The 27,622-nt window shown below is 43.5% G+C and overlaps 6 protein-coding genes across 7 annotated transcripts in view; 2 read left to right on the top strand and 4 right to left on the bottom strand.

Annotated features, from left to right (window-relative positions):
* Position 1: 1 nt before the first annotated feature.
* On the bottom strand, positions 2 to 8,388 carry LOC132257881 (protein abnormal spindle). Its single transcript, XM_059754925.1, has 7 exons — positions 8,274 to 8,388; positions 7,499 to 8,174; positions 7,137 to 7,438; positions 5,178 to 6,149; positions 1,261 to 5,110; positions 341 to 642; positions 2 to 262 (listed from the first exon to the last, which is right to left on the bottom strand). The coding sequence occupies exons 1-7, from the start codon at positions 8,286 to 8,288 to the stop codon at positions 2 to 4; spliced, it is 6,378 nt and encodes a 2,125-aa protein (XP_059610908.1). The 5' UTR covers positions 8,289 to 8,388.
* Positions 8,389 to 8,519: 131 nt separating this feature from the next.
* LOC132258263 (ectonucleotide pyrophosphatase/phosphodiesterase family member 5-like) lies at positions 8,520 to 11,197 on the top strand. The gene is made up of 4 exons (XM_059755482.1): positions 8,520 to 8,973; positions 9,029 to 9,268; positions 9,664 to 10,372; positions 10,901 to 11,197. Exons 1-4 carry the CDS (start codon positions 8,605 to 8,607, stop codon positions 11,089 to 11,091), a joined length of 1,509 nt encoding a protein of 502 aa, XP_059611465.1. The 5' UTR covers positions 8,520 to 8,604; the 3' UTR covers positions 11,092 to 11,197.
* LOC132258262 (DNA polymerase subunit gamma-1, mitochondrial) lies at positions 11,181 to 14,770 on the bottom strand. Its single transcript, XM_059755481.1, has 3 exons — positions 14,540 to 14,770; positions 12,661 to 14,477; positions 11,181 to 12,592 (listed from the first exon to the last, which is right to left on the bottom strand). The coding sequence occupies exons 1-3, from the start codon at positions 14,758 to 14,760 to the stop codon at positions 11,265 to 11,267; spliced, it is 3,366 nt and encodes a 1,121-aa protein (XP_059611464.1). The 5' UTR covers positions 14,761 to 14,770; the 3' UTR covers positions 11,181 to 11,264.
* A 126-nt stretch (positions 14,771 to 14,896) lies between these two features.
* LOC132257930 (set1/Ash2 histone methyltransferase complex subunit ASH2) lies at positions 14,897 to 20,303 on the top strand. 2 transcript variants are annotated; one of them, XM_059754997.1, is made up of 6 exons: positions 14,897 to 15,136; positions 15,291 to 15,469; positions 15,537 to 15,836; positions 18,723 to 19,076; positions 19,141 to 19,715; positions 20,189 to 20,303. In XM_059754997.1, the coding sequence occupies exons 1-6, from the start codon at positions 15,060 to 15,062 to the stop codon at positions 20,291 to 20,293; spliced, it is 1,590 nt and encodes a 529-aa protein (XP_059610980.1). In that variant the 5' UTR covers positions 14,897 to 15,059; the 3' UTR covers positions 20,294 to 20,303. The 2 variants fall into 2 exon arrangements, with proteins under 2 accessions (XP_059610980.1, XP_059610981.1); XM_059754998.1 differs by lacking the exons at positions 14,897 to 15,136; positions 15,291 to 15,469; positions 15,537 to 15,836 and adding an exon at positions 16,547 to 18,651.
* Positions 20,304 to 20,346: 43 nt separating this feature from the next.
* LOC132257931 (bolA-like protein DDB_G0274169) lies at positions 20,347 to 20,841 on the bottom strand. The gene is made up of 2 exons (XM_059754999.1): positions 20,560 to 20,841; positions 20,347 to 20,496 (listed from the first exon to the last, which is right to left on the bottom strand). Exons 1-2 carry the CDS (start codon positions 20,815 to 20,817, stop codon positions 20,347 to 20,349), a joined length of 408 nt encoding a protein of 135 aa, XP_059610982.1. The 5' UTR covers positions 20,818 to 20,841.
* A 2,223-nt stretch (positions 20,842 to 23,064) lies between these two features.
* LOC132258323 (calcium-activated potassium channel slowpoke) overlaps positions 23,065 to 27,622 on the bottom strand; it is a 46,893-nt gene continuing 42,335 nt past the window's right edge. Inside the window, exons 21-26 of the mRNA XM_059755586.1 lie at positions 27,376 to 27,600; positions 27,018 to 27,297; positions 26,820 to 26,956; positions 26,603 to 26,745; positions 26,308 to 26,527; positions 23,065 to 26,241 (exon numbers count right to left, since the gene is read on the bottom strand). Coding sequence (XP_059611569.1) covers positions 26,104 to 26,241; positions 26,308 to 26,527; positions 26,603 to 26,745; positions 26,820 to 26,956; positions 27,018 to 27,297; positions 27,376 to 27,600 — 1,143 coding nt within the window. The 3' untranslated portion in view covers positions 23,065 to 26,103. The remainder of the gene's footprint in view (positions 26,242 to 26,307; positions 26,528 to 26,602; positions 26,746 to 26,819; positions 26,957 to 27,017; positions 27,298 to 27,375; positions 27,601 to 27,622) is intronic.

Genomic DNA, 27,622 nt, shown 5'->3' with positions numbered 1-27,622 from the left:
CTTATGGCATGAGATTAATGTCCATTTTACTGAGAATCGTATCAAAGGCAAAGATGGAGCAATTGAACACGTACACCTGATTCCTGATGACGCCATAGTCGGGCTTGAGGCTTGGCAATTTCCTCAGTGATTGCTGATCGACTTGACCGCGTTCTGACACTCGCTGGGTGTTTCTCTTCATGTTCTCCTTCCTCAACACCAATTTCTTAATCTCTCGCGCCATAAACAATGCATCGCGCGTGACCATGAATTCCCTGATTTTCTGTAACAAGCAAAATACACACATTTTACATATAGACAATCTGTATTCGCCTTTTTCCTGTGAAATCGTTCCACTTACTTCATTCTTCCTGGGATCCTGAATGAACACCCAAATCAGCGTGCAGAGTGTGTTAAAAATCCCACTTTGCTTGTCACACCAGCGAAGCAGCATTTGTGCAATGATGGTGAAAGCATTCGGCAGGAAAACAATCTCCACTGTGTGCTCATATCGAGCTAAATTCAGCATAACTCGGGCACAACTCTCAATCAGAAGCTTATGCGGCTCAGAACGAATGGCTTCTGCCATTACAGAGCAGCAGAAAGTTGCCACAAAACGAGCATTTGGAATCAAGATGTGTGGAACAGTTCGAGATAGATTTTCTGGAACAAAAAAAAAGAAACAGTAAGTAAATATTCACTAAATTAAGGAGATAGAAATGAAAAATATAATTTACAAATGCAATTTAATCTTTCTCATCTGCACTTTGACTTATAAAAGATGTGGTGCATAAAGTGATATAATAATTAACACAGAAGTCATTTAGCAGTGCAATGTTGACATTTTTAATATGTACATTCTTTCGCTGAATGCTAGAAAACTTTGTCACTCTCGCCTTTTCTCCCTGTAACACACACAAAGTTTAATATTGCACCAAACATTAGTTGGGTGGAAATTAAAACAATTAGTGCAGAAAATGCACTTCATTTTGTGGACTTGTGAGATTATGCAACTGTAGTTATCCGCACTTGCAGACCAGAAAGATAGAGAGAGAGAGAGAGAGAGAGAGAGAGAGAGAGAGAGAGAGAGAGAGAGAGAGAGTAAGACTTGTGAAATGAATACCGGCAGATGTTGTTCATAAAGTGATGAAAAAAATATTCTGCTATTATTCTAGTGCCTCTTAAATAACTCAATTACCGTCATTAACATCTAATTAAGGAGGAAAGGTGACAAATCGTGACAATTAGAGGAAGGTAATTAAATGATAAGACGTGACTCACCCATCTTCGCGAGGACACGTTTCAGTTCTGCCACAGCGAAGCTTCCCTTCAGCACACGCATCGCCACACGAAGATGGTATCTTATGGTGTCCGTGGGCTTAGCATTCCTCCTTGTGTGTACGATCTTCTCGACAATCTCCTTCATAGACGCCGTTTGCTTCTTCTTGCGCGTCACATATCCACGCCAGACGGCCTGAATGGTTTTTGCCGCCTTCACTCGACGACGCATCTCAATTGCCTCCGGAGACATCATCGCGGCAAAGCGCTTCCTGGCCAGAAATCCACGAGCAAGAGCTTGAATCTTCACAATTTTCTCCTTGGACGCCACAAACTCCTCCCTCAGCCTTCTGGATGACAATTTCTCCCGGAATCTCCGCTGGACAAATATCGCAGCACGCTTTAGAGTCATATAGTCATTCCTAATGCCTTTCATGGCAATTTTAGCACGGAATTTCCGCTGAAGACAAATAACTAGAGATCTTATGAGAAGATATTGACAGCGAATTTTCTTCATCTGCAAATGGGCTCGATATTTTCTCTGCAGATTTACAGTGACTTCTCTCAGTTTCCTATATTCCTCCCGGTGTCTTCGCATTTCGAGGAAACTTCTAAAGTGCATCTGGATAGTGATTGCAGCATTCTTCTGCACAAGGAAGGACTTTCTAGTGATTTCAGTCAGTTTCTTCTCACGGAATCGCCTCTGAATCATAATGGTGGCTTCTTTCAGCGCCAAGAAGTCACTCTGAGTGTCGAGCATCAGTTTTCGGGCACGGAAGCGTCGTTGGATCACAATTGACGCATCCTTGAGAGCTGAATACTCCTTCCTGATAATTCTCATGACCCGATTCGCACGGAATCGTCTCTGAATAGTCATCGTAGCCGTTTTCAGAGTTTCGTACTCCTTTTTCACCTGTCTCATCTTCAAAACAGCCCGCCATTGACTCTGGAGGCAAACAATACGCTCACGTAGCTCAAGATATGTCCTTCTCTCTTGCCTCATCAGAAGAACAGCTCTCCAGCGTATTGAAATGCGTACACAAGCAGTTTTTTCTTGGATGAATCTCCCACGACATTCCTTCATCTTGAGAGTAGCTCTAAGCCTTCTCTGAATAATCACCGCTGCATTCTTCAACTTCAGATACTCTGCTCTCTGCTTCCTGGCCACAACAGTGGCTCTCCATTTCCTCTGAATAATCTCAGCGGCAGATTTCATCTTCAAATACTCCATTCGGCGTTCAACCATCGCTTTCTTAGCGCGGAATCTTCTCTGGAAGACGATTGCAGAATTCTTAAGCTGCAAGAATTCCTCACGACACTTCTTCATTGCCACCTTTGCTCTCCAAGATCGTTGAATTGTAACAGAAGCTTTCATGAGTGTCTGAAAATCACTTCGATGTTTTCTCATCATTAGCTTTCCTCTGAACAATCTCTGAATCGTAACAGTACTTTTTCGCAGGTTCATGAAATTTTCTCGGCATTCCCTTCCAGCCACAGTTGATCTCCACCAATTTTGAATACAGATAACCGCCTTCTTCTGTTTCAAGAATTCCCCTCGTAATTTCTTCATACTCTTCTGTGCACGGAAACGAGTCTGAATAATCACAGCAGCAGATTTTATTTGCAAAAACTTCTGCCTCTCAGTCTTCATCATCTTCCAGCCACGGAAATATCTCTGGATGACCGTAGTGGAGTATTGATACTTGATAAACTCCAATCTCTGGCTTTTCATCAGTCTCGTCGCTCGAAAACGTCCCTGAATCACAGAAGCTGCTTGCTTTTTCTGCATAAAATCCCCTCTAATGGCCTTCATAATCCTCTTTGCCCTGAATCGAGCTTGAATTACTCGAGTGGCTCTTTTCAATTCCTGGTACTGAGATTTGTGATGCTTCATCAATTGATTAGCCCTGAAGCGGCTCTGCAAAATCATCGTGGCCTTTCTGAGCTGTACAAATTCCTTCCTCTGAGTCTTCATTAGCAAATATCCACGGAAAAAACTCTGAATAGTGATTGCGGACTCTTTGAGACAGATGAAATCAAACTGATACTTTAACATCAACTTCTTGGATCTGTAACGCCTTTGGATTGCTAGAGTGGCTATCTTGAGGCACTCAAATTCTTCTCGGGCCCGCTTCATGGCGAGATTGGCGCGGAATCTACGTTGTACGATTATTGTACTCTTCTTTAAGCTTTGAAATTTATGCCTGGACATTTTCATAGCTTGACGTGCGCGGAAGCGTCGCTGAATGAGCAAAGCAGCTTGTTTTATGATCAAAAATTGGAATTTCTGCTCCTTCATGGCCAGTTGTGCACGCCATTGACGCTGAATGTTAACAGCAGCCGCTCTGAGTTTAAGAAATTGGCTATGCTCTGTCTTGGCCAATTGACACCGTCGCCAAGATGCTTGAATAGTGATTGTGGCAGCTCTGAGAGTGACGAAGTGCCTCCTCACGCGTCTCATCCTCCACACGGACTGTATGGCTGTGGCGGCGTTATACTCCAATTTCTGCTGTCGATTGAATTTCACCACCTTATCCACAGTGTCACGTAGTCGCTTTCGGATGAAATAAGATTTGACTGCCCTCTGAATGACAATGGCACTCTCGTTGAGTAATTTTCTCTCCTTGCGACACTCATCAGCCACCCTGGCGACCGCCTCCAGTCTCCGCGCCACACTCACGCGTCGAAACCATCGCTGGACTCTCATGACGGCCGCACGTGTCTCGAGGAACATGGCACGCTCCCTCCTCATCAAACGGACAGACTTCCACCGACGCTGGACAGTGAGTGCCGCCCAGCGAATTCTCGCATAATTCTTCTGTGCAGCAAAACGTCGATAGTATGTCTGAATCACTATCGTAGCCACAATGCGCTCCTCTCGGTACTCTCTGTAGGCCCGCCTCGTGAGATAACCCCTCACGGCACTCTGGATCACCGTGGCAGCGCGATGACGCACAATCTCCTTCCTGTAGGCGATTCTCCGCCGGATGGTCACTTTCAGCGATAAATTCCGCCACCATCTCTGAATTGTCATAGCGGCAGCATTGAATTTTGGTGCACGAAACTTGTAAATGATCTGCCAGAGAAGCGACAGAGTCTTCTCACGATGTCCCTCTGCAATATCCTTTCCCGTGATATTGCCAATAATCTCAAATTCCGCCTCCGAGAGTGCCAACAGTGCCACATCGGCATTGTGTCGCTTCTGCAGAAGCGATATAGCAGGATAACGCAGATTTCTCGACAAATCCTCCCTCATTAGTATCACTTCCATTACTCTCGTAAGGCGAATGCCATCTCTCAAATCTGTGGCCAAATTGCTGAAGGCATAATTAAATTCGTCAAGATATGTCTGCTTATGTTCCAACACATATCCAATCCGCTTTAGGTATCTCAATATGTCACCAACATTGGTCACAAGGAGTGACGAAACTTGAGTCATAATCTCCATGGACTCCTTCCAACGAGCTCCCTTCACAAACAAACACGGATTGTGCCTGATGATGCGCTCCTGCTTCGCTCGGTCAAGTAAGAAGATTAGAAGGTACAGCTGCTTCAGTGCAAATTTCTTAATCTTCATCCCATATTCAGCAGTGAAGATGTAGCTGCGGTTGGACTTCTTCTCCAACGCCTTGTTGCGAAACAGACGATTGAGAATGAAATTTGTCAGTCCATGAATGTCACGATTGGAAGTCAACTCTATTTTCTCATTGAACACCACCTCCAGGCCAATTCGCAACCACAATGGATTGAAGCAGAAAATCAGCTCCAGTATTTGTCGCTGCAGAGCGATATCTTTGTGTAAATCGCGATTTTGCTGAATGGTGAGTTGCTTCTTCTCCACCAAAACAGTTACCTAAAGACAAATAAACAGACATGTAAGTAAATAACATCATATAAATGCGAAATAGTTTAAATCTTACATGTGAGAGAATATGCTGGATTTCATGTCTCTGATACAGTTCAGAAGCCGCCTTTCGCAGATTCTCCAAGCGATACTTTATGAAATACTTCGCTGAAACACTCTCCTTCGTGGGGGCCAAAGTCAATTCCCTATTCTTCACTTCATTAAACAGACGAGCAACGTCTATTTTCTGGTCCGCGCCATCAAATTCCTCTGGCACTGTTACAAGAGCATTCAGCCATTTCTTGAAGTGCTTCTCCAGTTTCTCCACTGCCTCATCATCCAGAAACACCGTGGCCGAGAGGAACGGATCAGCGGTCATGGTGGCAGCGAAAGGATCAGGATTCACATATCTCAGAACATTCACATCGTAGATCTGAGTCACTTCGCGATCCTCTTTCTTCGGCGTCACGCTCCTCTTCGGCTTCACGAGCACCAGAGGTTTGAGTTTCTTGGGTTGATAGCGTGACCACGACTTCATAGACAATCCATCAGCACTGGAAGCTCTGGTGGAACACACATCATCCGGACGGTACTTCTTGGGCGGCGAAAGTGTCATCAGAGAACTCCTCACTTCGATATTCGACATCGCAATGTGATCATTGCGTCTCTTAAGCACTGGCACTTTGAACAAATCCTCACGAACTTGCGCAATTGGACTCACATCAGGCTCAACTTCATGAAGATTCATTCGACTAGACTGAGCACGGATTTCATTGGCGTCAAAAGCAATCGTTGATGGCCTCTCGCCATTCACACTTAGAGTTTCCACTTCACTTCCAGAGAAGAAATATCTATTACTCTCAATTGAGTTGATGTTCTCTATCTCATGCAAGTTCGGCATAGAGCCTTGATTAAGCTTGAGAAACTCCTGTTCTTTGCTCTGTCCGCTCAAGTTCTTCATCGACTCAGACGCGATGATCTTCCTGAGTGGCGTCAGCACGATGTTGTCCACTTGGCGAGATATATGCTCCGTGCTTTCATAATGTGTCTATCAGGATAATGAAATACAGAAAAAATATCGTGAATAAACTAAATTATAACCAGAAAGGCCGCACACTTCACCCCAAAAGTAATGCATTTTGCCTTTGCCCTCCTGCGTGGAAGACTGATTGACACACATCAACACAAGTGCCAGAGTTGCTCTCATTTTCAGCCTAGACGAGACGATAAGACGCACAAATTGCCAGTCTCTGGGAGGTATCTCGACCTTTTTCCCAAATACAATAATACTCTTTTCCCAGCTAAGCAGCTTCAATTTAAAGAAAATTCAGTGCTCTAAAATGCAAACAAACAAATGTTTTGCATCTCAATTGATTTACTTCAATTTTACTTAATTGTATTGATAATAATTGTTAGTATTTATTGAAAAACCATTCATTCAATCACAACCACATTTAGTCTCTGTTCAGCCCTTTCTTAATCGATAAACAACCGAAAAAACAACTATTTCGCCTCACGTGAGTGAGATGTTTTTGTGAAAAAAATAAGTGAGGAAAGGAAAGGTGAAGCACTTTTAGTGAATGATTAGAAATAGGGTCGTAAAAATCCTATTATTTCTCATGTATTCACGCATTGATGTCTTTAAATATATTCCTGTGCCTTTTATAGGGAGAAGTTTATGACCATGAAAAACGCATTTTCCGCGATTTGCCCTCTTCGTGAGTCTAGACAATTTCTCAACGCGCCGAGCTGGGAAGAAATGCCTGTGATTTCTCTCCTTATCTCCTTGCTATGAAATTTCGGGAAGAGTGGCCAAAATGCAAACAGACGGAGAATAAATAAATGATAAATTTCCCATTCATCGCATTGTCTATCTTGAGTTATTTCCACGCACAATCACAACCCCAACTTATTCCATTTTTATGCCCTTTGCTGTTTATTGGTGATTTTTGGGGCTGGTAAATATGTGGCTGGGCGAAAAATCGATAGGTCTTGTGACCTAGAAAGCCCCCCTCCTTAGTTTGTCGCCACTCACCTCAATTCTCTTGGTGACATCGAAGGTCTTGTGGATTTCCGGAACGTGCTCCTCCAGACCCATTTCCGGGCAGTCTTCGAAGGAGTCCTTGGAGTTGGAAGCGCCCTTGACATAGGTTTCCGTGCTGAGACGAGAACAGTCTTGCACCTCAGGAATCTGGAGCAGCTGCCTGGGCTGGATGGATTGCTGAACGGATGACTGGATGGAGTCGTATTCATCTGGAGACCACTCAAATCTGCGCTGCACGCCTGACGCTCCAGCAACAGGTGTCGGCAGAGATGCCAAGTAGTCGATGTCGTTGGCTGGCGAATAGAAATTCAGGGTAAATTGGGATCTGTTTAGCACAGGGAATGATTATATACCATCCGGCTTCTTGGTCACAGCGACTGGAGTGAAGTTGATCTGATCAAAAAGAGTGGAAATGTTGGGAGAAGTCACTGGCAGCTGATTCTCCTTGTTCTTCACACTGTCACGGGGCTTCTTTGTCGGCGAGATCATCTTCCGGAGCCGCGGAGACTTGGACTTGTACTTGATGACCACCTCAGGCGAGATGAGCACCTTCCGGCCGACGCGACGAGGTGGAGTGGGAGTTTTGGTCTTTGTCCTCTTCATCTGAGGCGCATTACTAGCCCTTAGGGGCTTCTTCACCCCCTTCCGTTGCTCCACGGACTTCAGAACCACCGCCACGTCCTTCCGGAAGCCGCGACTGTCCGTGAATTGAATAACCTCCCGACAAGCCACCGCTTTTGGCGGGCTCCAAGTAATCTCCAGCGTCTTCTTGCCCGCACTCTCAATCACGGCATCCGTCCACTCCAGGGCGATGCAGAACTCGGGCTTGCAAGTCTTCGTCACGAGGATTCTACTCTCCACCGAAGTGGGATTCTCCACGAGAAGGACACGCCGAGCGACCTTTCCAACTGGAATCTCATCAAACATGACAGTGGATTTGGCCGAAAAGGGCGCCATGGTGACCAGCGTCTCCTCTCGTGCCTCATCACGCTTCCGGGCAAGCGTCACCCGTGTTGGCGTGATTCCTATCTGAAAATGGGAATGCCCAAGCGCCCCCAAACAAAATGTTTAACGGGATCTCCAGTGACAGGCGCGCGGGACAACGGAGCTCTTCACCCTTGCACTCACCTCAAATCTACTCATTTTCTCACGATCTCACCACACACTACTCGCAAGCTACCTGATCACCCACTTAATCATGCACACGATCCAATTGCGAGGGAATAAACACACTGAATTGTTGATTTTCATGCAACTCGCAGACCAAGCGGCCGTTGACGAGAAACTCCACTATTCAACTTCGCCTGTTTCGCCGCGACTGCGAGATGACGTCACGAGCGCTTTCGAAAGTCGCCGCTGAATTTTCGAAAAGGCCTATCGGCTGAGTGCCAGAGAGGGGGACGTCGCGGAGCACAATGCAAAAAAATAACATTGTTTACCAGCATTTTCCCACGTGAAGATGCTCAATTTCACGGGAGTGAGTATAGCTATAGTTCTATGGTGTGCAGTTACAGGGAGCGCTGCCAGGAATGTCGGGCGGCAGGAAAACAGTCTGCTTGTGATATCGTACGATGCATTCCGGAATGAATACCTTCAGCGCAACATCACGTCGTATATGAACAGTTTCCGGCAGCAGGGCGTCTCGGCGCCCTACATGAAAAACGTCTTCCCCACGAAGACCTTTCCCAATCACCACTCAATCGCCACGGGAGTGTTCCCGGGTGTGCACGGCGTGACAGCGAATTCCGTCTACGATCGAGTGTCTGGAAAGTACCTGAATTACGGCTTCCCACTGTTCCACCACAACGAGCAAGTTGTCCCGATTTATGTGAGTAATCTGACATTCCCTTATCTCCACCAGTGGCTAATTGATCACTTTCCAGACACTGAATGAACTGCGAGGGAAATACTCAGGTTGCATGATGTGGCCAGGCAGTGACTTTCCCTATTCCGGCCGCAATTGCACTCACGTCCAAGTCTACAATAAATCCATGGCGTGGAGTGAGCGCGTAGACATTGTCATGAACTGGCTGACTGATAAGGAGAAGCCAGCCAGTCTCGTGATGATGTACATTGAGGAACCGGACACGGATGGACACATTTATGGGCCAGATTCTGATGTGGTGAGACGAATATATTCAATAATTTCCTTCTCAAATTGTGAGTTTCAGACGTATTTACATAGTTGCGGAGATGAAGAAAGAGCAGAAAAAGTGTGTTATTGTTCAAATTGTTTTCTGGATCTTACGACACGAGAGCAGAACATCTGCTTAAAATGCTTTTACAAAAAAAGCAGTGATGACATTGACGTGTTTTCTTCAATATATATTTCCTAATTAATTTCTCTATATATATATTTTTTACTAAAAACCTGAATTAAGAATAATGCAACACTTGCGGTTAGAATTAAATGCAGACATCAACGGCATGCAATGCAATTGCAATGCTAATTAAATTTGCATTCTCACTCTGTCTCTGTTCTTTCCTAACACTTCAACTCTATGCATTTTCTCTGCAGATCCGCGGCTTGATCACCAAACTGGACAATCTCACGAAAATCATTCAGGAGAAGTTGAAGGAAAATAGTCTCAGCGATCGCGTGAATGTGATTCACTTGAGTGATCATGGAATGGAAGGTGTGACGTCGAAAAACGTAATCGATCTACGTAAGTTTGTCAACAATGGAACCTGTGATTTCTACGGCACATCGCCTGTCCTGCAAATTGTCCCGAAACCAGGACAGTTCGATGAAGTCTATCAGAGACTCAGAAGAGGCGCCGAAAGCAATGGACATTTCAAAGTGTACAACGATACAGAACTCCTTGAGCGGTGGCACTTCAAGAATCCTGCCAGATCGGGACCAATAACAGCTGTGGCTGATCCTGTGTACGCCTTCCAGGACTTGTATGACTCAGCTGCGTGGTATGCGGCAAATTACAACGTGACTTTCACGCCAGATCACGTGTACGGCATCCATGGATACGACAATCAGGGGCTTCCGTCCATGTACTCAATGTTCATGGCCAAAGGACCGGATTTTCAGGAGCACAAAGTCCTCGAGCCCTTCGACTCCGTCGATCTTTACGATCTCTTCGTGAAGATCCTCAACATTAGCAATCCTCCGGTGACAAATGGCACTCTAGCGCACGTGGCTGAGGCTCTCAAGACGTCATCCTTGTCGAACAGCACCAGGAAGAATCCCAAAGTCTCAGCAGCAATTGTGGCCCGTTCGTAGATGATCTTTCTTATTGCCTTTTTTTCCATATTAAATGTTTCTTTTCCGTTTGAGTTGGGAAATTGTGAAGGTCTGAAGCATTTCTTTTCAATTTTCCACAACAGAAAACAGCAAAATCTTTGCCTTACACTCGAATAAAGAGTTGAATATGGGCATAAATCTCGTCTGGTTTAAACTCTCTAGTGAATACTCTTTGCGCAAAATCTATTTGAATTTATGCATGTGAAAAACTTACACTTACGATCTTTGTTGATTGAATCATCCAACGCATTCAGACTCACAGAGATTCACTATCTTTTCTTCTAAGTGAAATTCCACAGCGCGAAATCTCTTCACGAACACAACTTTGAACATTGCAAAGAGTTGAGCAATTGTGCGCCAATGCAATCGACGTGGAAATGCTCAATGAAAAAGGAAATGAATTGATTTTTTGTTTCTGTGTGCGGTGGTGGGAGAATTTCTCTTAATTATTGCTGTGCGTTCCGTGCAAAAATTATAATGGGAATTCCCTCTCTTGTAGTTGGCAGTGCAATGGTGAGCTTCAGCATTGTGTCCTTTATCGCTGCGTTTGTTGTTATGATGGTGCGCAAGCGAGGCGCACAAGAGACGGAGGAAGTGGATCTGTCCACGAGTCACGAGGTGACTTTCCTCCTCAAGAACACGAGCAACAGCTCATCGGGCTCCTCGACGGTCACGGACACTGATATATGACACTCAGCCAGCCTCCAGAAGTGTATCATCCCAAAGTTAGTCAAACTAATGAGATTATTTGTAAATATGCACTGAAATAGACTGTAATTTTATAGGAAAAAAAATATCGAGCTTGTCTTTAAAAATATTCTTTGTATCAAAACTTCTTGGCACTGTTGAGGTATAATATTTGATCATTTTGTATTTCTCTTCCTGTGCCATTCCCACGCTGAGAGATCACTTCCTTTGGCCTTCTCAATGGCTTGTTGAATGTCCAGAGACTCTCCCGCCGGAATCCCATAACCTCCGGATAAACCATGAGGATTTGACGGAGTTTTGCAGTCCTGCGTGGCTTCCTTGCGCAGCACAGCGTCCACTTCCACAGAGGCAAAAAAGGCGATGGATTGAGGTAGGTCATTGAGGCCGATGCGACGGACACAGAAAGCCCTGGTCAGGAGATTCGTGACGTGCATGGCCAGAGCGGCACGATAGGCGACATCCTGGCGCACTAAATAGCGAATCTCATCGTGGAAACTGAGGCAGAAGCGCACCTGGCGTCCCATCAGCCAACGCATCGTCACCAGCATCAAGTGCAGGAAGTCCACAGCTCCACTCTGAACCACCCAATTGACGCGCGTCGGCAGGAAGCGATCATCAGAATCCCCCGAAGGCTCCAAGGCACGACTGAGACGCCCGCGCAGGAACGGCGTGACGGGATGAGAATTGCCGGCGATCTCTTCAAGACGATTGAACATGGCACTCTCTGAACCACCCTCCCATTTCGCCCGCTTGAACATCTCCGGAATGGGAGTCCTGGTGGAAGCTGCCATCTTCATGGCCTCGTACGTGCTGAAAGGTCTCCGCGGATCCGGGAAGTTGTCATAGAACTCCTCTTTGAGGTAGAAGGACTTCTTTCCCTTGGTCATTTGAAACATTTTTTGAGCCTTTGATCGCGCCTCTCCATCCGAAATCGTGGGATTGAACTGCTTCAATAGTCTCTCAGCAAAGTTCTGACCTGCTCCATAAATCCTCGCGTAGTTTATCACCTTGGCGTGATCTCTGGAAATGCCCACAGCCTTTGCCGTGACACTGTGCATATCGCTTCCGGTGGCTTTGGTGCCGTTCAGTGTCATCCAGCCAAGTGGCGAGGCTCCATGAGTTCCCACGTCCGCATCGCCCAGCACTGAAGCTATCCAGAGCTCCTGGGAGTCCACATCGGCGCCCACAATGCGATATCCCGGAGGAGCTTGAACCATTGATCTCAGCTCAGAGCCAACTCTGTCCGGCTGAGCATTGCTGGCCGTCATCCAAGTGGGCTCCATGGCGCGCCTCGTCAGAGTCCCACAGACCACAACTTGGGGAATAATCGCTCCGAAATCTCCTTCAGACAGCTTCAGATGGTCCGGAAGCTGACTATTCAGCAGCCACACGACGATCTGCCCACTAATACGATCCCGATTATTGCGCCAGTACGACAGCATCTTAGCGATCTCAATCACTCGCCTCGCAGTCGCTCCATCGCCTGAAAATGCACAAGATTTCCATCAGTCCACCAAATATAATATATTTCCCATATGAATTGCGCCTCACCTGATAGGACATTCTCTGAGAATTTGTTGATGAAGTCTTTGGCCAGAGGATTTCCAACTCTATGCGACACACCATCCTTGTGTGGCAACTTGAGAAACCAGCAACAGTCCTCGAGATCCTGATTGCACCAAACTCCCGTCCCAGTGTAAACTCCATCTGTCTTGTCCTTCCTCTTCTTCCTGTAGAAGTCTTTTCGACTGATCGACGACTCCACGTCCTTCCACAGTCCACTCATTGCATCCCTGCTTTCTCTAGGCGATGCCTCAGAGATTATCTCAATCACTGGACACTTGTGGACGAGCTGCTCCAGAGGAATATCACCAGATTCGCCCTCCTCTCGCTCCTTCTTGTGTGGCACCAGGAATCCCCATCCTTTCCCCCGGATAAAGTGCAAAGGATAACCTTCCCAACATAGAGAAAGCAGTTTGGGAGCAACTTGCATTCCCGTTCCAATGTTCTTCGCTCCCGGAGACCAATCATCGCTATCGGGCTTGTCACACAACTTCCTGTACCACTCGGGATAGCCAGGCAAAAGAGGTCTTCGGACAGGCAGTAAATCCTTCATCGCATACAAATTGGAGAATTTCTCTCGCAGGGAAATCTCTTCTTCAGTCATTTCTTCCACGTCTTCTTCCTCCTCTTCACATTTCTGGGCTTTTGAGGCTTTTGGCGAGGGTTTCTTTTTCATCTTGAGATCCTGTGTGCTCCAGTCCTGATCCCACATCCATAGATCCTTGCAATAAGCCTTCTCGTGCATCAACTTGCACGCTTCGTCTGCTCGACGAGCCAGAAGATGCTTTGCCTCAATGTCCAGATCTTCGTACGTGAGATTCGCTTCGGAAATATATCTGTTCCAATTTGTATTCACGGGCAGATAAGCTGATCCGATCTCCAGCATCCCCGCAAGGGTGGCGGGATGGGGAAATCTCTCTGCGAACATAGGGAAGAGTTTTCTCAGGACAGAATGTGTGGCCAAAACGTCCCTGGCGCAGTAAGTCATCAAATTTTGGAAGTTATCTTGAATATCAGCCAAGGATCCTTTCATAAACAACTCCCTTTCATCTTTGGCCAACTCCTGCCCATCGCAATAGAGTTTATAGACTTCCGCGAGGCTGTTCAGGGAACTTTGAGTACTCCAGGCGATGTCCTCGTCCGACAATTCCTTGCTGCTCTTCAGCATTGCTCGCTGGTAGCTCGTGACTCCGCTCACGCACACGTGCAGAGACATTGTGTCCAAGAATCGCGCTCCAGTCTGATCGATCCAGTACTGCTCCTTTACGCGAGCTCTGTCGAAGGATACATTGTGACCCACGATGATTTTGGGCCTCAAGAAACCATCCGGAGAATCTTTGAAAGCCTGTTCTGGTGATGATTCCAAGGGAATGAGATCTTCTGTCTCATACCTTGTCCCATCGACGTGTCCAGATGAACCATTGACAAGATCTCGGCTTGTCCACGAATACCATCTCTTCTTGCCAACAGCACAAGCCAAAGTGGGATTGCTGCCAGCCTTCATGCACACTTCCACGTCAAACACCACCGCCTCTTCCTCGGGAAATGGAATGGATTCTGCAGTTCCACTCTCAGGGTGATAAACTGTCCATCCGGGAACTGATGACCAGATCTTCGGCATCTCTGGAACATCTCCCAACAGAGTTTCTATTAAGTTTCTGTACGGCAAACTCTGTTCATTTGCTATGGCTTCAAAGTGCTCCTCGAGGTTTTTCCCCCTGAACTCTGGCAGCTTCAAGTCAACATCTGGAAGCTTCTGCGGACTATCCAAATCAATTCCAAATCTATGAAGATCAGACTTCCACCTAAAAACATCAAGCATCACAACATTATGTCTCTTAATCACTGAATATTGCTTTAATCTCACCTGTTCACCAGAATATTATCAGGTGGTTTGTCTTTCTCGTAATTCTTGAACACTTGATTGTACAGAGATCGCGAGAGCATCTGAATTTTCACGGAATTCTGTCGGAATTCAGTCTCTTTCTCCACAATCTTTTTCCCGTCATTCTTGCGAAAAATTTTCTTACTTGTAGATGGAAAAACATCAGGCCTCGCAGAGCTGTATCTGCGTATTACACGCTTCATTGTTCGATAAGGATTAAGGAGGAATTCAACGGATAATCTTCCTGCACAAAAATCACCGGTTGTTTTGATGCACAAATTTTGAGGTTAGATTTCTTCAATAGGCCTTTTTCGAAGATGGAACAGCAGCGCCATAGGCAAAAAACGAAACTACTTCTTGTGGGCATCGGTTTTTCACAGATCTCTTTTTATGCGATTTACACTAGAAAATCCCACTATTTCCCCTAAATTTGGAACAAAAGAACAAAGTAATCTCGGAAGTGATCGTCTTATTGCTATTAAACAGTGAGTGAAGTGTTAAAATGCAGAAGAACGGAGAAAAAATGGAGAACGGCACGAACGAGAACAAGAAGCAGGATCCACTCAATAATTGCTATTGGTAAGCTAATAAAGTGATTATTCTCATAGGAGTCGCTAATATTACTTCCTCCACGCTATTTTTATGCCATTTCCAGTGTCTATTTGGCTGAAGATTGTCAATTGAGTGGTTTGTTTGGGGTCTCATAACCTCACACTTTTTGTTTACATTTCAGTGGGAAGGAGCGAAATCTCAACATAGTTGAACTTCTCTGCGTCACGTGCAGCCGGTGGTATCATGAATCTTGCATTGGGTATCAGTTGGGAAAGCTCCTCCCCTTCTTGACAAATTACACTTTTGTGTGCAAGAATTGCTCGACAACTGGCCTTGAGACGTTCAAGAAAAGCCAAGCATGTAAGGATTTTTGTCTGTCCGGAAGCACAATTTTGCACATTTGATAACTGCGAATGTCCTTTATCAGCACTTCCACAGATGTGTCTAACCGCCATCGCCAATATGCAACAGGCCACGGTGAAGGATGGCAACGTTCGCTACAGTTTCAGCAAGGACAAGGAGATAATCCCCTTCATTGATCAATATTGGGAGGCGATGACCACGATGCCAAGACGCCTGACGCAATCCTGGTACGCGACAGTGCAGCGAGCACTGGTGAAGGACATCGGGACGCTGTTCACGTACGAGGAGAATCCAGAGAGCGGCCAAATGTTCGGCCTGGTGGCGCGAGACTTGACGGCAATCAAACCGGAAAGCGTCTATCAGAGTAAGATAGCAGAATTTTTCTCTTTTTCCACTCTTATTCTGGGAATCTCTATCGTGAGGCCTTCAGTCTCCGCACAGACAGCAGTCGCGTAGATCGATACAGTTTGTCATCTGATCTGATTTTTTTTCCTTCCAATTCAACTCACAAATCGGTACACAATTGGGAAATTCTTCAATACAAGTCACTCACTCAGTCACTGTCCCTGCCAATGCAAAATTAATAATAAAATTCTCGTGTGTGTGACACGGTCGCAACATTTGACCGCATTTCATAACAATAAAACACCGCACTTTTAGTCACAATCGCGCACACGTCGCTGTGCTAATGTGTGTTTGGATAGAAGAGGAATTTTTTGGGTGATATTGTGTCGTCTATTTGCCGTGCTTCCTTCTTTGACCCACCAAACAGTCGACAATTCGTGTCTGTCGACGATAGACAATCAATATTATTTCGCCGCAGTTTTTTTTCACCTATCACAGCTATCAAATTGATACGTGAACATCTCACAAAATACTAATAAATATCATATTTAGCACTCTAACGCCACAGTGTTCCCTTTATGTCACATCATTTTGTGATTTGTGTGCAGAAGGATTAGACATTGAAAGCTTTAATGGATGCATGAAGAAACAAAATATTTAATAATTAATTTTAATTACATATTTCTAATTATTCATCTGACTACAATTCTTCTACTTGTGACTTGAGTGTTGTGAAGAACTTGAACTGGAGTCTTGATTCAATTTGGCCTCTGATTTACGTTTCTTCTCGCCTATCTTTTGGCACTTTTGTTCACTGATTAGTGTTGTCCCTGTACTTAATAATGAGCCTCTTGAGGACGTAATGTCGACGGACATCTGCGAGTGCAGACTTCTTTTAGAGCCATCACCACTGAAATCCTTCCAACGAGGCGTTGACAGACGACTTCCGAATGCAAAATTACTATCAAGACTGGATTTCTTCATTCGCTTGTTGCGATACTCAATTGGATCCACTCTGGGAAGGCAGGATTTAGGGATTTTCTTCTTGATCAAGGGTTTAACAATTGGTTTAGTTGATACTTCTGGGATTTCTGTGAGTTTTGCAACACTTGTGTCGATTGTGAACATGTTCTCACTTCTCTGCTCACCGACATCTCCAATGACTTCCAATTTTGGTGCAACAATGACAGATTTTTCCTCATACTCAATCTCTTTGCCCTCCTTATAGACTTCAGTCTTGTCCTCAAGCTTGTCCTGGTTGGTCAGTTGGAAAGCAATTCGAAGGGGTTTCTGGATTTTCTTAGCTTTCCTGTACTTCTTTTGCAATTTCTTCGTATTCCGACTTTCCATTCGAATTGTCACTATCCAGATCAATACAAGGCCGAAAAAGCTTGATATCATGAAGAGTGGAATAAACTCTTCACTCTCAATCAGCGTCTTGATCGTCAGCAAAGCATTTCTGAAGGGAATGAACTCTTCACTCTCTATCGGTGTTTCTTTTGCAGAGTTAGACAATCCAAAATGCCTCCAAATGCTCTCTTTGATTGTCAGCAAGACGTTTTTGAGGGAAATGTGCTTTAGCGCATACATTTTTCACTGATTGAGCTGAATAAAATTTTTCACGAATGTGAACAAATATCCTAGATTGCTAGAATTCATAAATGCATATTTTATACTCTATTTAGGATCATAATCTTGCCTGGTTTATGAACGAAATGATGTGTTCCAAACACTATCTTATCGTGAGAAAGATACTTTTCCTTCATGCTTGTAATTCGGCCACTGAAATTGTGTGAAAGCACATTGATAAGGAACGTTGAGTTTTATTATCTGAGAAGCATCAGAAATATCTTCTGTGTGGGTTATTGAGGAATAGTGTGAAAGAATTGTTATCAATGTTTTGGCATTGCTAAGAAAATGCAGAGTGAATTTATCGAGTTGATATATAATTTCAATAACAAAGCATGACTTTTTTTTTCAATTTCCTGTGTTTGTGTGTGTGTGAAATAAGATGCTGAAATTTTGGTATTTGATTTGCTGATACAAAATTGAGTGCACACAGAGCGATAGATAAAAAGAAAACCAGTGTTTAAAAATAAAATCGAAAAGCACGACTGGAGTGTGTTTGTGTGTTTGCGGAAGAAAAGAATATTTGTGCAGAGATAAAAATTTGCTCTCGCATGAATTTGACGAATGGGAAAAGAGACGATTTTATGGTGTCAAGGTTTTGTGAATTCTCTAGTGTGCACTACAAATGTTACACACTTCTATTTTGCTGAATGGACAGAACAATGGCAAACAATTGAAAATATACTCCCTGAAATCTTCCCTCAGCGCACGCAAATTTCTGTAGCTCTCTCCTATTAAAAGAACATCGAGCGCGAGAGAGTGTAATCAAAAAAGTGGACGTCACACACGACAAATTAATTCGAGAGAATGTGTAAATGTTTGCCTTTTTTCTGCCTGACCACTTTGGCAGTGTGTCTTCTCTCTTGCTGTGAGCTTTGAATGGGGAAAAGGAGGAATATGTGAAGAAACGTGCTATCAAAATGCATTTTAAAATGATTCAAGAGACCCACTTAGCATACAGTTGTGTGTTCAAGCGATGCATTATTAATTAGAAGCTCGATTTATAGAATGTAATGCAATGTTTGTGCCTCGATAGTCGGGCCAAGAGTGAAGTTGTGTATTTTTTCGTGTGTTGGGAAGAGAAAACACAACAGTTAAGTTTTATCGATTGAACTCATTTTTGGGGGGGCGCCTTTTGTGTGTTTGTGTCACACACGCGGAGTGAGAGAGAAAAGGATTATCGCACATGGAGGACAATTTAAACTGTAAATCACTGGCTTTTGTGAAATCAGCACACAAGGCATTGTTCACACTGTTGTTTTGACTCTCTTTGCAGGCTCTCAGAATATCGCCAAGTCGGGGCGCCAGACGAAGCGGAAGTTTCCGGGCGGTGAGGCGGGCCCGTCGGGGAAGAAGGGCCGTCTGAGTGGGGACGTGGCGGCCAATGTGAAGCTGCCCGCTCATGGGTATCCGATGGAGCATCCCTTCAACAAGGACGGCTATCGTTACATCCTGGCGGAGCCCGATCCGCACGCCCCGTTCCGGCAGGAGTTCGACGAGAGTGCAGATTGGGCGGGGAAGCCCATTCCTGGCTGGCTCTATCGCATCCTCTCGCCGAACGCCGTGCTCCTTGCACTGCACGATCGTGCGCCACAGCTTAAGATCTCAGAGGACAGACTTTCTGTCACCGGTGAGCTTCAGTGTGAATCATCATTTGTTGTGTTGCAATTACGAACAAATGCACTTTCTTGCAGGCGACAAAGGCTATTGCATGGTGAGAGCGACACACTTTGTCAACCGAGGCGCTTGGTATTGGGAGGCCACCATTGAGGACATGCCCGAGGGAGCGGCTGTGCGGATGGGCTGGGGACAGGAGTACGCCAATCTCCAGGCTCCGCTCGGCTATGACAAGTTCGGCTACTCTTGGCGATCGCGCAAAGGTACGCGCTTTCACGAGTCTCATGGGAAGCACTACAGTCCTGGCTATGGTGAGGGAGACACACTAGGCTTCCTCATTGTCCTGCCGCAGATTGAGGGGCGCGCCTACACGCCCAACACGTACAAAGATCGTCCGCTGGTGAAGTTCAAGAGTCATCTGTACTACGAGGACAAGGACAAGATCAATGAGACGCTGAAGAGTCTGAAGCCACTGCCGGGCAGCAAGATTTACTACTTCAAGAACGGCGAGTGCCAAGGCGAAGCGTGGACAGAAGTCTTTGGCGGCAGCTACTATCCCACGATTTCGCTGCATAAAGGAGTGACGGTGAGCTGTAATTTTGGGCCGAACTTCAAGTATCCGGAGATTGAGGAGAGATACAAATGCAGAGGGGTGAGTTCACAAAACATAAATATAATTATTTTAGGTCATTACAAAGATGAATGAAGAGTTCAACCGAACCATTATGCGCATCCACAGATGCATTACAATTAATGATAACGCCAATTGATCTCGCGCGAATTTGTTTACAACGCGACTGAAGCCTCTTTGTGTGAGGTGAAAGTGGTCGGAGTCGCAGCTCCGGATTAGAAAATCAATCAAATTACAAAGAGCTACATCACTGATGCAATTAAATATTTGTTAGGAAAGACACAGAAACGTTATACAATTGTTTTGCGTGGCTTTGATTTCACCAAAAGTGTACCGTTTTTTTTTGTGTGCAAAAATCACATTTTTGTTCGCTTTTCTGTCTCTTGAATATCTTTATGCACACTTTGACTACAGAAGAATTTCACAAAATACACTTGATTGCTGGACTTTTAGCCCAATCTCACCTTGTATCGTTCTTGCCTGGAATCTTGCAGATGCACCAGCGCGTGGAGAATCTCATCTGTGAGCAGTCGATGGCGGATATGCTGTATTTCACGGAGAACGACGGCAAGTTGAGACTGGACTCGGTGAATTTATGAATTTAGTGGACCTTTTTAGTTGCTCGTTCGTCCCTTTTTGTTCACCGGCGTGTCTACCGCCCGAATCCGCCGAGGCACTTGGGGCTGGGGTCCACCTTGGACGCGGAGTCCCACTGGCTCGGTGTCTTTGTCTCCAGCGACAAGGCGTGCACGAAAGCGCCCTCCAGGGCATTCTTCACTGCCTCATTCACCATCCGATGACGCTGTCAAATAAAGAATATCGTTAAGCAATCGATTCCCACGTCTTTTGACCTGCAATTGCTCACCTTGACGAGAGGGACGCCGTCGAATTGGGTGGAAACAACGAGGACTTTGAAGTGCGTCTCTGACGATGGGGGCACATTGTGCATGTGCGACTCGTTGATTATCTCGAGGTGAACAGGCGAGAAGGTGGCCTCCAGTCCCCGGCGGATGGCGGACGCCACAGGGCCACTCTCTGTGGTCATTCCACTTGCATTCCTGGCCAAGATCACTGCGTTTCTGCTGCAAACACGCGGCAAAATCCCAAGCCAGCTGTAAATCATGACGTTTCGCCACCACTGCAGCGCTCGCGGTGACTGGGATTCACAACACATGTTCGACTTTCGAAGATTTTTAACTTAAAAGAGTGCAAAGATAAGAGAAATTCAGTAAAATTCTCTCAACGATGAATTCAATGGAATCAGTGAAATTCCTTCATGGTTCCAATATAGAGTTATTTATGAAATATTTTGTAGTGTTTCGCATTTTATTCCCAATCTGTATTAGGGATGAAGGATAGCAAATTAATAACCAAATTTTAAGAGAATCTTTATGGCGATAGTACACATTTTATTTTAAGAACAACCACCCTCTTCAATGAAACATTCTTTTAAGTTAAGAGCCACCCACAAAATGTTTTCGAATGAAACAACCCTCACGCAGAATTTTACAGTGTAGAAGTTTTTGTGTTTTGCTCCAGCAGCCAATAATATTGCTCGTGGATTTTCTGGCCTCTTTCCTCGCAATGGATCGTGTGGATCGCGCTGACTGAGAGACGAGAGATGTCGAGTAAGTTGAACAACTTGCGACTGTTCGGGGATGAGGAAGTCTCGTCGGGCGATTCGTCCGGCAGTCTGAGAGAAGTGTTCAATCGCTCCACATCAAGTTCGGTCGGACGGAGCAGCACGGGCTCTATCCCTTGGGCTGAGGATGCCATCCGGCAGAATCAGCTCGAGTGGGAGCGCATAGAGCGCGTCTTCTACGGGGAGGAAGAGCTGCCATCGGATGCCAAGACGAGGCAAGAAATCCTCGAGTGGGTGAACGTTTTTCCCCACCTACGCATTTCCGGCACAACAATCCCCATCTACTACGACCCCGAGAGGCTCCCCGAGGCCGAGGAGGACTTCGAGGAGGTGTTTGCTGTTGATCCTCCGCCCCAGCGACGGCGGAAATCACACTTCTCGTCGGAGACGCGCAGCGGCCACATCCAGGCGAGAAGAGGATACGTTTTTGGGGGCACTTCGCCCACTTCAGCCACTTTTCAGGTGAGCCCCCGCGCTAGGGAGCTGCGCAATGGCAGCATCACATATCGGGCGCCACAGAGGAGCCGCCCAAAGTCACCAGAGCGCTCCACGGTAAATCTCTCAACGAGACTCCAGCGGCTGGACATCCAGAAACTGGAGCCCATGGCGAGGCCTCCGCGTCGAGAGACGCTGCTGCAGAGCAAATCGTCAAATGCCCTCCTGCCCGGCAGCGGTCGCAGCACGGAGTTGCCCGTTTATCAGGCCCATCGGCTGGAGCCGCTGGAACCAATGCCGCCGATCATTAGGCTGATTTATCGCGAGGCGCCGCGAGAAGAGCCGCCGCGCCATGCAAGTGAGTATCAACTAGTACGCTTCAATATAGTGGCGAGTATTAATCTTCTCGGCACTTTTAGGCGTTCTCCTGCCGGCCATCGAGGGAAGACACTTGATTCCTCATCAGGATTTCGCCGCCCGATCGATCTCTGCGGTCAATCGACGCCAGATTGCGCACATCTTCTCCGCGCAGCCAGTTCAGAGTGCCTCCCGGAGCAAGGACAACGCTGCCAACATCTGGAAGTAATATCGGCAGAAGGAGGAAAGCGCTGCACAATCAAGTATGTTTTCTTTTCACCCCATTAATGTCTCTATGAAGAATTTTTGGGTCAGAAATTTCACATTTAATTGCCTTTTTTGTGCCTTAGAAAGAATTTTCTGAGAAATGCCCAAGGCGGCAATTGGTTTCAATTTAGTTTTTGGGAATGTTGAAAAGATCCTGGAAACGATCATAATATTTGAGATTATATAATTATAATTCTTTTGCATAATTGCAATAGTTCTTGAATGTAGAATTTTATCAATCCTTTCAATGTGTAGTGGAGCTCTTTGGGGACACTACATATTAACTTACCAGATTCGAGTTGAGGGAATGTGTAACTTGTGCTTATTTGAAACATACTTACGATGCGAATGAAGAAAAAAAACACTGTAGAAATAATTATACGTTGTAAAAATGTCTGAATAAATGTAAATTTCACGAAGAAAGAGTACAAAAAAGAAGGAGAAATAGGTAGTCATGACAGAGGAGTGAAAAATCTGTGATTTAGCTCCAAAAAAAATATCTTTTATTAATTAACAATTATTTTAACATTAACAACATGTTTCTTCTTTCATTATGATTTTTTTTAATGTAGTTTTTTCAGCATTTTTCATGACACTTGTGTTTTTTTTCTTACAAAAATGAGCAAACAATAGTGCAAATATTGATTTCTTCTCAATGACTTATTGATGTTTTTTTTTTTGAAGTTTTCTCTTTTTTATTTGATGCCTTACGTTTAATGTGCGATTTCTTTTTTTTCACTTTCTTTAGAGAGTTTGTCTTTGTATAGAAAATATAATGAAGAGATCAAAAATGGAAGAGTGTTTAGTGAGTCGATTTATTATTATATCTTGATTGTGGACGATAAAAATGAATATTTGAAAAATCATTTCTTTCATGGCGAAATTCAGTGGAAATAAGAATTGTCATTTAGGCCACAAATTTGCAAAACAGAAATAACACACAACACTTAGATTTTGTAGTGATTCTTTTTTTTTTCTTTGTAAAATCCTATTTAAGGGTGAAATATTTTGTTTTGTTTCACAATGTTGCCCAACTACAGCTCTAATGGTTTGAATGATATTTATAAAAAATTGTGATTTCATCAATGTATCAATAAAGAAATGATAATAAAAATTCAAATGGAAAATGTCTTTTAATAAGAAACAGTTAATAATTTGTAACAATTATTTACAGTTTTTCCTTCGTAATTTCACTTTTACTCTTTAATATCAAGGTAAGTATTAAATCTTTTTAAATATTTTTATCCTTCTTTCTCTTTATTTAGTATGAATGTTTCTTTCTTTTTTTTAATTTTATAATTCACGTAAATATTATTTATTAGCATGTGGCAGGGTTTTCAATTACTCTTGTTATGTTTCTCAATTTTTATTATTCTTTTTTTATCTTCCTTTTTTTCTTTAGAAATTCATAAACTAACGCATTTCTTTCATTCAACTTCCTAAGTTTTCATCCACTTTTATCTCCACGAATCTCCAAATGTAGGAATTTAATTTGATAAATGATTGAGTGTTTCACGTTTTTTATCTTCTCTCTTTGTTATGCTTTTTCTCTGTTAAATTACTTGGTAAAAATTACAAACACACGCACTAAAAATTCAGTTTTCTTTTTCACCATCTTTTATCCATTTGTCTGAACTTGTTGATAAATGAAAACATCTCCATTCCATTTTCACTTCAATATTAAATTTACTATTACACTTAACTTTACAAATATCATTTTGTTGTCCTAGCGAAAAAGCTCGAATATCGAAATTTCTCAGATTCAATTTTATGTAATCTTATATCATCTTTAATGTCTAATCGCATTCACACATTTTAGCAACTAACATTTTGCGGCATTTTTTTTTTATATTTTCACTTGTCTTAGCCTAATTGCATTTTTTTTCTTTATCTCAAAGGTGATGAAAAATGTGTTGCTTTAAAAACCAGACACTGAACAAATCAGAAACATGTATCACAAGGATCACAAGTTATAGCTAAAATTTAATGATTTCATCTGCCTCTTGTCTTTTAGACTTTTTCGTAGTAAATTCAACGCGAAAAATTCTTCTCGTGACATTTAGGCTGTTTTAAGCTAATTCTTTCTACACTAAGTGAAACAGGAAACACAAAAATCAAGTGAGAATTTGCTCCTTTGCTTTGCCTAAACACCCTGAAAACATTAATAACCAACAAACATTACGTTTTTTTTTTCTTTGATAGAATTTCACATTGAATTGAAAAATTGAGGAAATTTTTGGAAATATTCACTCAGGAAAATTTGTAATAAAAACGATGTTTTATTGAATTTGTAACAAAAACTAATCACTTCTATGATATCACAGGCAGATTTAAATATTCATCTCATGATTATCCTCTGAGGTAACTTATTAATGATTGATTTGGTATTAGATTCCAATTTATAACGGAAAAACAAGCTTTTTCTTTCAATATCAATTATCATATTATTTCTCTAGAATTTTCTTATTTTGATAATTGTATAAACTTTATACTCCATAACATTATATGCACATCTTTTTTTTTTGATAGCCTGAAAGATATAACCAAAAAATTCCTCAATAAATTATTTATTTCTTAATATAGTTATTCATATAAAACAATCCGATGACACGTAACAAAATCATTTTTAATAATTCTGTCTCGTCACTCAAAACGATCTCATTTAGCTAAGTTAATGTTATCTTTTCTCTTAGTAAATATTTTTTTTAGTGTTATGAATATGCGTATGTTAATTAGTAATCTTAGCGTTCACACCCAAAGTCATCCCCCATTATCTTAATCTAGGCGGTTTTTTTTATCATTCTTTCTGTTAGTGTGCTTTTGCTGAAGAGTGTAGCGACACCCAAATTTTGGTTCCCTTTGCTCACACCATTGCCAGCTTGCTATTGCTTTCAGTGTTAGTAAATTAATAAAGTTATTAGTGTTAATCAAACTATATTGAGAGACATAATGAAGAGAAACTGTAATAAAAGAAATATTCCCAATAAAATATATTTATTAAACCATTGATCAGAAATACAGGAAACAAAACAAAATTGCTGGAAACAAACAAGAAAGAAGTTCTTTTACAAAAACTATCTACACCAAAACCAAAACGTGTCCTTCACTAAACTCATATAACATAACATATTTCAATGATAATTTTCGACTATTATATAAAATCAATTAAACCTTCTAAACATTTGATCTAAATAAAAATAAAGAAAATGAAAGTATTTCATCGAAATTCTTGTTTTTTTTTTTATACGGAATGGTGTGGGAAGCAATTTTATACAATGAACAACGATCATCCTCTCGGTCTTATCTTGATCTTCATCATGTCAACTGTTCTGTTGAATTGATTCTATTCTCTTCACTCTCAAACATCCTTCTTTCTCCTCTTCTCTTCACACAATCAGAAATCCTAACATCCCAAAATCAGAGAGAGAGAGAGAAAGAGAATAGAACCAAATCAAATTTCGCCCAATTTAAGCTCAGTGCTCTCATTAATTTATATTGTTCATTCCATCGATTCTCCTGCCTGACTTTTCTCCTCTTCACACGTCCACAGATTGAGCCCAAAACCCCTCCTTGTCCTCCTCCTCACGTGAATGAGCAATAGAAGTTGATAATCGCATTGAGCGGAAAGTGAGCGAAAGCACCATCGAATATCAATGTTGTTCATATATAAGAGTAGGGACCATCAGTCAGGGCGCTACACAACAACAGTCAAGAGTTATCATCTTTGTTGGTGCCACCCCCACCGACTCCGGACCCCTGTGTAGTCGCATTCCTGCCGCCGGTGGTTGTCCGCGATGACGCCGGCTTGTACTCCAATCCCGGATCGAACTGCATCAAAACGAAGACCTGCGCGAAAGATGAGAAAGAAATCAATCATTTTCACATTTCACATAATTCTTAATGACACAATACCTGATCTGTTGGCAGTAGTGAAAAATCATCTGGTGGATTTGTAATCACGTATCGCTTACTGCTGGCATCACAACTGGAACTCGTGTCACGGAATCTGTACAAGCCGATGCACAGCATTCCATATGACTTTAAGGCAGCCACAAACAGATCACCGTACTTTCCACATTCGCCAAATTGCGCCAGTGGTCCATCGTACAGCGATATTTGTCCCACGCGGCATCTAATCAACACATCAAGCAAGATAGAAGAGTCAATAAACATCCCCTAAAAGTGGAGTAATATCACAATTCTATACCTATCTCTATTGCTGAGGCTGTCAGGCGTGCTGTAGCCTCCACGTAGACCCGCTCCTTCCGCAAGGATCAGCTCCAGTTCTGGTGTCGCTCCACCAGTGATCAGCGATCGTATTAACGTTAAGGCGTTTTGGTTGAAATATGTCTACAAAGCGAGAAAATCAATCGGTAAATAAAAACATGATCAAAAAACTTTCTCAAGAGAAAACAGAAACTCACTGTAGACATAAGGGAATCTAGTACACTAACAGCAAACGCTGTTCCGCAAGCAAATGGCTGTGTTAAATACAATTCCGTGTCGGGATCATCATCGTCGTCCTGGTCCAAAAATTGTACATTGCTGTCGTTGACCAATTCTGAAAGAAAACCGCAGTTTATTCGTGTTGATCTCTTCTGAATTTCAATAATTATATTTACCAGTAATCATTGGCACATTGGCTCCGTAAACTGAACCACGTCGTTGTAAAACAATTGGACTTCCTGCCGTGTTGAGATTATCCAGTTCAGAGCCTCGTTGACTTAGAACGCCAATTGTGTCGTCAAAAGTCATGGCTTTGATATTGAGAGATGCCAGAATGGCTTCCTTGTCGGCGAGTGTTGGATCGTCGTTACTAGGAACTTTGGCCGACAAGATGCAGCACATATCACATAAGTTAACATTCACCGCTCGCAGATCAGCTCGACTCAGTGGCGACCCCTAATTTGATGGTGAAAGACAAGAGAATCGGATTAATGAGGAGAACTTTCAGAGATTCTTCAATTTTGTGTGACTCACATTGAGAACGGAAATCTTGGGTAAATTTTGCAGCATCTTCCACTCCCTCCGGATGTACTCCACAGATCCCACGATGACCACATGCTTCAACTCGTGATAGTGAAAATTGGACGCTCGCAGTGGCATCACCAGATTTCTCAAGCCAATCAATGGTGAATCCGGATCGGCAAACAGACACACAACGACATGTCCATTGAGAACCGTCATTGCCGCTTGATTTCGATCCTAAGAAAAAGGATGAAAAGAA

The sequence above is a fragment of the Phlebotomus argentipes genome, unplaced genomic scaffold, assembly GCF_947086385.1.
Source record: "Phlebotomus argentipes unplaced genomic scaffold, Phlebotomus argentipes genome assembly scaffold_4, whole genome shotgun sequence".
Classification (NCBI taxonomy): domain Eukaryota; kingdom Metazoa; phylum Arthropoda; class Insecta; order Diptera; family Psychodidae; genus Phlebotomus; species Phlebotomus argentipes.
This window is presented reverse-complemented; position numbering and strand designations above follow the sequence as displayed.

Coding starts and splice junctions, on each gene's coding strand:
- LOC132257881 (XM_059754925.1), bottom strand. Junction 6,150..7,136: donor ATGTCACCAAGAGAATTGAG/GTGAGTGGCGAC, acceptor TTATCCTGATAG/ACACATTATGAAAGCACGGA. Junction 5,111..5,177: donor TCCAGCATATTCTCTCACAT/GTAAGATTTAAA, acceptor ATTTGTCTTTAG/GTAACTGTTTTGGTGGAGAA.
- LOC132257930 (XM_059754997.1), top strand. CDS start 15,060: ATGCAGAAGAACGGAGAAAAAATGGAGAACGGCACGAACGAGAACAAG. Junction 15,137..15,290: donor CCACTCAATAATTGCTATTG/GTAAGCTAATAA, acceptor TTTACATTTCAG/TGGGAAGGAGCGAAATCTCA. Junction 15,837..18,722: donor ACCGGAAAGCGTCTATCAGA/GTAAGATAGCAG, acceptor CTCTCTTTGCAG/GCTCTCAGAATATCGCCAAG.
- LOC132257931 (XM_059754999.1), bottom strand. CDS start 20,817: ATGATTTACAGCTGGCTTGGGATTTTGCCGCGTGTTTGCAGCAGAAAC. Junction 20,497..20,559: donor ACGGCGTCCCTCTCGTCAAG/GTGAGCAATTGC, acceptor TTTATTTGACAG/CGTCATCGGATGGTGAATGA.
- LOC132258262 (XM_059755481.1), bottom strand. CDS start 14,760: ATGAAGCGTGTAATACGCAGATACAGCTCTGCGAGGCCTGATGTTTTT. Junction 14,478..14,539: donor GATAATATTCTGGTGAACAG/GTGAGATTAAAG, acceptor TGATGTTTTTAG/GTGGAAGTCTGATCTTCATA. Junction 12,593..12,660: donor CTCAGAGAATGTCCTATCAG/GTGAGGCGCAAT, acceptor GTGCATTTTCAG/GCGATGGAGCGACTGCGAGG.
- LOC132258263 (XM_059755482.1), top strand. CDS start 8,605: ATGCTCAATTTCACGGGAGTGAGTATAGCTATAGTTCTATGGTGTGCA. Junction 8,974..9,028: donor AGCAAGTTGTCCCGATTTAT/GTGAGTAATCTG, acceptor ATCACTTTCCAG/ACACTGAATGAACTGCGAGG. Junction 10,373..10,900: donor CTCAGCAGCAATTGTGGCCC/GTTCGTAGATGA, acceptor CCTCTCTTGTAG/TTGGCAGTGCAATGGTGAGC.